This window comes from Clupea harengus, chromosome 11, assembly GCF_900700415.2.
Source record: "Clupea harengus chromosome 11, Ch_v2.0.2, whole genome shotgun sequence".
Lineage (NCBI taxonomy): Eukaryota > Metazoa > Chordata > Actinopteri > Clupeiformes > Clupeidae > Clupea > Clupea harengus.
The window spans coordinates 21,348,705-21,358,028 of NC_045162.1; the positions used below are offsets into that span (position 1 = coordinate 21,348,705).

At 43.8% G+C, this 9,324-nt stretch overlaps 2 protein-coding genes across 2 annotated transcripts in view; both read right to left on the reverse strand.

Annotated features, from left to right (window-relative positions):
- Window positions 1–242: 242 nt before the first annotated feature.
- On the reverse strand, window positions 243–2,934 carry LOC122133304 (cytochrome c1-like). The gene has a single exon (XM_042709219.1). It carries the CDS (start codon window positions 2,932–2,934, stop codon window positions 2,056–2,058), a length of 879 nt encoding a protein of 292 aa, XP_042565153.1. The 3' UTR covers window positions 243–2,055.
- A 296-nt stretch (window positions 2,935–3,230) lies between these two features.
- Window positions 3,231–9,324, reverse strand: part of LOC105905484 (doublecortin domain-containing protein 2) — an 18,303-nt gene continuing 12,209 nt past the window's right edge. Inside the window, exon 8 of the mRNA XM_031576925.2 lies at window positions 3,231–3,325. Coding sequence (XP_031432785.2) covers window positions 3,231–3,325 — 95 coding nt within the window. The remainder of the gene's footprint in view (window positions 3,326–9,324) is intronic.

A 9,324-nucleotide genomic window follows, 5' to 3' on the forward strand; every position in this document is an offset into this window, starting at 1 on the left:
GTTGGGTCAGTGTTATACATAATACATGCAATGGTTTATGTGTATGTGTGTGTGTGTGTGAAGTAGGTGTCACAATCTTTGACTGGCCCCTCGGGCCGGGAGGAGGGTCCATGCTCTATAAATAGAACCGTAAGGGTGCCTGAGAGAAGCGTGACTCACGCTGGGGGGATCTCTCAGCCTGCCTGTGAAGCCATCTTGCACTGCCCACGCTCCAATCACAGGACAGGCTTGTGTTAAAACCATTCCTTCACAATCAGAGATGAACTTTGTCTGGTCTGTTGCTCTCTGTTTATGCTTTTGCCATATCTTGCAGCCGGGCTGACACGACGCCGGGGCAAATAGAGACAGTCAGGTTGATGGATGCATCGAGTTCTGCCTCAGGGGGACAATTCAAAGCCTTCCGCTAATGCTAATGATTAGCTCAATTTTAGTGCCTGAATGGGTGAGATGTGTAAAGCACCGACCCAAGGTATCAGATAACCACTCAGGCACACACCGAAACACACACACACACACACACACATGCGCACACACACATGCACACACACACACACATCTCTTTAGAGAACAGATGTGATTACTGACGGTCAAAGTCAATAAATACAATATTCAAAATATATGTAAATTGGAGATACTACTAACCTAATGGTACACACATCCATTTTCACTTTGATTAAATCTCGACAACAGTGTATCAGTATTGGTATATTAATTTATTGAATTATAATCAGACAAGACATAGGAATGGAGCACTATGCAATGGGCACTAATGCTAACCCTTGGAAAAGGAAAGGACTGCATTCACACTTAGAGGAAGTTCCATCTGGTGCAGGTGCAGTTGCAGCTGAATCAGAGCAGTTTCCTCCGCCATGTAAATATCTGTGGTGCGTCGAGGTATCTAAGAGACTGAAAGCAGAACATACTGTAGCTGATTTTTTGGCTCAGAATCAGGATCAAATCGGTTCAGCAGGTGAATCTAGATTAGGTCTGGAACCTTAATCGGTTCCAGATCCACTAGAACCACACGGAACCTGTGCCGGATTCGGCAAATATCTGGAAAAGTCCGGCGTTCAACAGGCTCAGCAGTGTTGTGGCAGTACATCTTATTTCAAATAAATAAAATCACAGTAAGACTAAGATATCATGACCGCTACACCTTAGTACCCAGTCCGTATGCAGCGCTTCAGATGAGTAACTACAGCATGATGGTATGACATTAATGCATGTATCATTTCACCATGGCATCACTCACAGTCTCACATTTCTAACTTAATTTACAATCGATGAATTACCTTTAATCACACACAGACACCAGGTTACTTCAGGAAAATAAAACATCTGTGATAAACTTTAATATAAATAAATGTTCTTATCTATGATAAACTATAATAGAATTATCTGCGTATATATATAAAAATAAAATGCATTTTACTACACTCAGCTCCCACACTTATGGCTGCAAACGCTGGTGCGCATTCAGCCCAGATCGGGCCCAGACCAGGGTGAGATCTGGTCGAGATTAGGGTGAGATCAGGCCCAGATTAGGGTGAGATCTGGTCGAGATTAGGGTGAGATCTGGGCGAGATTAGGGTGAGATCTGGGCGAGATCAGGGCGAGAGCTGCACCAGGGCCAGCTGCTGACTGGACAGACTTCATGCAGACGGACTCCTGTCATCCTCTACTCTACAGCATTACTTCATCACCTCCAGCACATCCCATTGCACGCCTTTAACTGTGGACATGTGAAATCCACACTATGGAAAAGTAACATCACCCCCAGCACCAGCATACACGGCATATATAATCTATTCCTGTTCTCTATGGCCCATTCTCTGCACACAGCAATGTCACCATTCGGAGGTCATGAAAAATATGTTGGGTAACAACTAGTAATCTATTCAAAGTCGATTAAAATAAAACATCTAGATCTGACGAGCTGCAGGAGAGTTTCCCACTTTGACTTTTTCGTCTCTTGCTGTTACTCTCTCTGTCTTACTGTCATTTCTCTCTCTCACTCTTTCTCTCTCTCTCTCTCACTCTCTCTCTCTCTCTCTGTCAATCTTTCTCTTTCTTTCCATCTGTCTCTTCTGAGTCAGACTCCCTGCCAGTGTTTATGGACACCTCCGACTCTGGGCTCACCACCAGTTCCTCTTCCACTTCTTCATTTTCCTTCCCATCTTTCTCTCCTTCTCCTTCTCCTTCACTGCTCTCCTGCGATTTCTCTCCTCCACCCTTCCCCGCCTTACCTCCACTCTTCTCCTGTCCCCCTCCCTCATTACTCTCCTCCTCCTTTTCGTTCTCCTTCTCTCCATTCTCTGTAGCCTCCTGAGTCTTCCCTGTGCTGTTGGCCTTTGCCTGATCCTCTCCTCTCTCCTCCCCCTCTGCTCCTTTCTTCTCCTCCTCATCTCCGTTAGCGCTGTCTGCTGTGCCATTTGCTGGCGGCTCAGCTGGGTTTGCATTCTCTGTGCCCTGGCCCTCTGCTGCTGGTTCTGTGGTGGAGCTCTGGACCTCTGCTGCTTGTTCTGTGGTGGCACTCTGGACCTCCGCGGCTGGTTCTGTGGTGGAGCTCTGGACCTCTGCAGCTGGTTCTATGGTGGAGCTCTGGACCTCTGCTGCTTGTTCTGTGGTGGCACTCTGGACCTCTGCAGCTGGTTCTATGGTGGAGCTCTGGACCTCCGCGGCTGGTTCTGTGGTGGAGCTCTGGACCTCCGCGGCTGGTTCTGTGGTGGCAATCTGGGCCTCTGCAGCTGGTTCTATGGTGGAGCTCTGGACCTCCGCGGCTGGTTCTGTGGTGGCGTCTGGTTCATCTTTGTCAGGTCTCTCCTCTGGCTGCTCCTCTGGTTGGGTCTGAGGGTTTATCAATGAGAGAGAAATGAAGAGAGAAGAGAGCTTGTGGCAAGCAACCTCTCGGGTCAGAACCTTCGTTAAAGACATGAATACACTGACACTTCCTCAGCCCTCTACTAGCATGTTGAGGACACTGCACTTAATGGAGATCTGTCACTGAAATATACAGAAATGCATTTACTACAGGCTGAATGAAAGAAGTGAAATTGTGATGGGTGGTTTTAAGTGTGTGATTCTTTCTCTCTGTGTGTGTGTGTGTGTGTGCGTGTGTGTGTGTGTGTGTGCGTGTGTGTGTGGATTTAGAGAAGTGTGTGTGTGTGTGTGTGTGTGTGTGTGTGTGTGTGAGACGTTTGGTGGTTAGATACATGTCTACATATATATCTCTATAACTCCACCTGCTCAGGTTTGGGCTCCTCCTGTTCTGGTGGCTTCTCCTCTGTGTTCTCAGCTCCATCATCAGCAGCCTGGGCCCCCTCATCTATGCAGAGACAGCAGGAGAGGTTACACACCTTTCGCATTTCACCATCGCAGACACACACACACACACGCACACACACACACACACGCACACACGCAAACACACACATGCACACACAAACAAACAAACAAACCAAAGCAAACACTTATACACTCTGGTACACTCATATACTCATACTCATAAAAATAATTATGATACCACACACCAATATGACACTTCATGGCAACATAACGTTAAAGTCAAGGCTGAGGTCAGGAGGTGGTCTGTCATTTTTTGCTGCCCTATGAGATTTGCTAACCGGAAACAGCTGCTAGCAGGATTTTATGACTGTCTGCCATTTTTTTGCTGCTTTATCAGACTTGCCTAACAGAAACAGTTGCATAAGAGAAATTGATGGAATACTGGCATAGGCAAATTATCAAGTACCTGTAGCGGAACTCTGTATTGACCAATACACAAATACACACATGTAAGAGCTCGTACTAAAAAAAGTGGTATGGGTGCATCCCCACTACACTCTATACTCAAATTTGGTATGCGCACACACATACACACACAGACACACAGACACACAGACACACACACACACACACAAACACACACACACACACACACACACACACATACACAAGCACACACACACACACACACACATACACACACACACACAGAGATTAGCAGAGAGTATGTAGGTCTGTCCAATTAAAATGAAAGGTACTTTCAGAATCAGAATCAAGCGCAGAAGCCCAAAGTCTTTATCTCAAAGAGTAGGATCAAATATCCTACTTAATATATTCCCAATTCAACTCACTACACATGCAAGCAATCAGGTCCTCTTGTAGATGCTGCAACGTCACAGTGCAACACTGGCCTCCTGTGACCAAAGTTGGTACTACTGGAGTTGCTGTAAAGATTAAATGGTTTACTTCATTCAGTAACCAAACTCAGCTGGATGAAACATGATTGGTTTGTATTCTGCTGTGTTGGGATAGTATCAGCACGGAGGCATCAATCCTCACGTTTAGTCTTTTCAGGCACAGGCTCAAGGACATGAGTCATCATGGCAGCGGCCATCTGGATCTAAATATGATTGTCCACGGAGTGTGGTCTCAGCACACACGCACACAAACACACACACACACACACACACACACACACACACACACACACACACACACACACACACACACACAAACACACACACACACACACACACACACAGAGAGAAAGAGAGAGAGAGAGAAAGAGCATTCTAGGGCAACAGAGAGAGAGACAGATACAACAAACATACACACACACACACACACGCACACACACACAAACACACACACACACACACACACACACACACACACAAACACACACACACACACACACACACACACACAAACACACACACACACACACACACACACACACATACAAATGCACAGATAAATCCAGGCATACACATGGCTAGAGAGAGACTAAAATAAACACACACACATACATACACACACACACACACACACACACACCATGTGTCGGAAACCGTCGCATCAGGATTTCCATACACAGGTGTAAGCTGTGCGGTTATCTCTGAAACACTGACTACAGTCCTAAGCTAAAGTCACCTGGAGCCTTGACCCCCCTAGATAGAAGGCAGATACTGGCCCTCGCATGGCCCAGACCTATTCCTGCTCAGTGCGTTCAAAGGTTCCCTTGTATTAGAGTGGAGTATGTGGTCATTATCAAGAATGATTGGACCTCTGAGCTTTAAGATTAACTAGGCCCATTCACTTCAATGGAGCATTCTGCAGCATTCTGAAGAGCCGTATAATAAATGTGATCTTTAAACCACTGCCTCGTCTTAGATATTTTTCAGCTCCACCCACAGAACATGTCACTTTCTCCCCAATGCTTTTGCCTAAGGACAGGACTGACCTTGTGTATGAGCTCAATAGAATAGGCCAACTGGACTAGATAGGTATGTATGACGTGAGCTTTGTGGATGATATGGAAGAAAAAAAACTCAGTTCCAAAAAGATCCAAAAAAACATGCTTCCTCCATACCATACAACAATAACTGTGCATTCATCCTCTCAGTCTGAAATCTGCTAAAGCACTTCTCTTAGTGAGTTGATGTGCTTTGATGAAACCTCACACTAATAAAATGCATGAGAACCCTCTCCAGTATAATTATCTGTCAATACACACACACAGACACACACACACACACACACAGGCACACAGGCACACACAAATTGGCATGCACACAGATGAAGACAAAGAGGAACACACACAGACTGTGTGCCCATAAGAGCATCTCTGTGGGGTAAAATCATGTGACCGATGAAAGCTTGCTGGTTAAAATGACCATTTGATTACAAATAGAACAGAGCGATGTGTACTTTTTTTAATCATATTGTCGTGTGCTCTGATAAACAAGAAAATTACATGAATCCTATTTTTTTTTTTTTGCTTAATGAATTATACATTCCAATAATGTGCAAGAAATCAATACATTTTAAATAATTAACTGTGGAAATGAATGTGCTTCCTAGCAGGCTCCTCTGGCTCTAGTCCCCTCCTATAAAAATATGGCTTCACAGATGATATTATTTTACCCAGGCGCTTAATGCATTTCAAATGCAAAACAGATTAAGGTTTAACAGAGAAGATAAAAAGCTGTGGCAATAATATTCTTCTCTGAATATTTTATGGAAATGGGCTACATTTATTAACTGTAGTCCAAGGCCTTGACTGTAAGCAAGAAAACCTAATGTGACTATAAACATTTTTAATGTGATTGAGTGAGGGGCCAGGCTCATAAAAATACTGAATCAAATTAAATGCAACATTTAAAAATCTTTCCTTCATTACATCCATAGAGAAAGTCCCAGAGCTGAGCAGATGAGTAAAGAGGTCTTTGTGTGTGTGTGTGTGTGTGTGTGTGTGTGTGTGTGTGGGTGTGTGCGTGTGTGCGTGTGTGTGTGTGTGTGTGTGCGTGTGTGTGTGTGTGTGCGTGTGTGTGTGTGTGTGCGTGTGTGCGTGTGTGTGTGTGTGTGAGTGCGTGCATGTGTGCGCGCGTGTGTGTGTCTGTGTGTGTGTGTGTGTGTGTGTGTGTGTGTGTGTTCTGCAATGATCAGAAGGCAGTACCCGTCTGAATAGTGAGCCCATGGCCAATTTGCATGGCAAGGTCATTATGTGTTCCGCGGGAGGAATTAAATGCTAGTCTGACAGCTGCTCCCCTGTCTGAATCTCCTGTCACGTACACTCCATCTTAAAGCTGACACAACACTGCACACACACACACACACACACAGACACACACACACACACACACACACACACACACACACACACACACACACACACAGAGACTTACACATTGCAAGCAAACACTGAAAATGACATACGTACCCATTGCACAAACCCCAAATCATTCACGGCTATTAGTGGAAGTGTCAGCCTGCTATTAATTGCTTATATAGAAACCCACCCTACAAGGCCTGGCGGTGGAGTTTGATGAGAAACAAACTGGGGTTCAACACCCATCTCTCCTTCTACACACCTGAACACACACCTTGCCCAACCCAGAGACAGAGACAGAGGAGGAGTGGTAAACAGGTGAGGGTCGATAAACAGGTGAGAATAGGTAAACATCAGGTCAGACGTTAGCAGAGAGTGTGTGTGTGTGTGTGTGTGTGTGTGTGTGTGTGTGTTGCACTGAAGCTGCAGCTTGTGCATTACTTTAATGAAGCCAGTGTCTCCAGAGGTCCCATGGCAACCCCGCTGAACTCATTTGCATGAAGAAACAAACAAAAACTACATGGCACACAACGTAGACTCTCTCTCTCTCTCTCTCTCTATCTCTCTCTTTATCTCTCTCTCTCTCTCTCTCTCAGTCACTCAGTCACTCAGTACGCCACTTACTTGCTGAACTCATTTCCAATTTGCATAATGTTACAACAAAAACAACACAATTCATTCTCAGACGAAAAGCCCTCTTTCACTCTCTCTCTCTCTCTCACACACACACACTCACACACACACAAACACACACGCTGTCTGGGAGACTGGTGTTGCTGTCATTGTCAAATGATTTTGGCAGCAGGTTGTAGTTTTGGAAAACATTCCACTCATGTTGTTTGGGCAGCTGAATGCAAAAAGCACAATCCCCACTGGGATCTGTTCTGACTGTGTGCGCTTCAGTGGTCTGTCTCTGTCACTGGTGTGAATGGGCACTCAAATGTGTGTGTTGTTGGCTAATATCACACAGCCTCCACACACACTATACTCACAGGTGTTTATGTCCCTGAAGAACAGCCTGCACAGCAAGGCAACAGCATTGTCATGGGTTTAATTTACTCTTAGCATCCTGTGCCTTTACTTAAATAAAACATGTACTGTATATATTATGAATATGGTTAAATGAATGTAAATGCCCAGGGTTGGCAAAAGACTGTAAAAAAAACTGCAAATACATTCCAACTCCAGCCATATTACTCCATTAAGCAATAGCCCAGTTCCCACTTTCATTTCATTCATTCCCAGCGACAGAAGAACACAAATGTATTAGTTTTTTAAAAACGCTTTTCACACTTGCCTCAATACCATGTACACTTTTTCAAAACGCTTCACTTAGTGGGCTTTACAGACACAAACCTCAGCACATCAGTTAACCTTTGGTGCACAACGCACTACAACCACCAAAACACTTCATACTTCATCCAAATGTGACTCATAGCATATGCTCTCTCCCATTAAACTACTTTATCACTCAATGCACAAGTAACTAAAAATCAATAAAACAACCTGCATATATTATGTGCTGCTGTATCCTATTTTTGCATAGTTTAGTGTTGTATTGCAAAAGAAAAGAAAAAACGTATGACACCTCTTACATATTGTAATACAAAACAAATACAGTAAATATGAAATTCAGATATATGCCTCAAGACAGCTCTATGCTAAATGTTCTGTGGTTTACTGTAGTACAAAAAAGTCTGTCGACACTTTTCATTCCCAGTGAAACCATTCACAAGACTGCTATTAGAAGTGTCCTGCACTGTATAGTATAGTTGGTAACAAGGCTGCCAACAAACAAAACAAAGCATTACTGTAACTGAATGCATTTTCTGTAACAATCTGAATAATCGGTCTCATTTCAAGTGTATAGTTTCAGTTGTCTATCAAAATACAGCATCTATCCATCTACAGTGATCTAAATTTTGGCCGGTTTTGAACTGAAAGTTAACCGTTTTGAACAGAGTATCTAAATGTCTGCAATAATTGCTGTAGTTGCACAGCGTTTTGCTGGTGGTGAACATTGACTGAGACAGGTATCCATGAATTTTGGAAGAAGTGGTCATTGAATGCATTTTGTATCAAAGCAATGCAAAAGTATTCACAGTTTAGTTCACATAGACTACTGATATGATGAATGTGTTTTGAAAAAGTGGAAATGGTTTGAGACAAGTGTGAAAATGATTGTATGAATAATGAAATCTACTTCTACTAAACAACACTGCGGTTAACACCATGCAGCGATATTTGGAAACGCAGCTCACTTGGGTGTGAATTTTAAGGAGATAGCTAATGTGTATTTCATGATATGTCTTCCAGGGGGACGTAAAATTAGAAGGACAGTGTATGAAAGAAGACTTAATCTAATCTGAGGCGTGTCAACTGCACGCCAGCGTTCTTTAAGAACTGCTCTCCCTCTCTCTCAGCTGAAGACGACTGGGAGCATTAAAGGCCTGTCTATGCTAATGTTTCAAAAGAGAGAGACTTCACTTATTAATGCAGTATGATGTTCAGTCCTGTTCTTGTTTTTTCTCTTCCCAATCCTCTCAATCCACTAAACCTGCTTCAAAGGCCAGGCAACTGGGGCTGGAGATGAGATGAAGGACCCATACACATACACACGAAGTCATAGAAACACACACACACACACACACACACACATACACACAAGATATGCACATCACACGTTGTCAATCTTCTCTCACACACAC

Coding starts and splice junctions, on each gene's coding strand:
- LOC122133304 (XM_042709219.1), bottom strand. CDS start 2,934: ATGTCTTTAACGAAGGTTCTGACCCGAGAGGTTGCTTGCCACAAGCTC.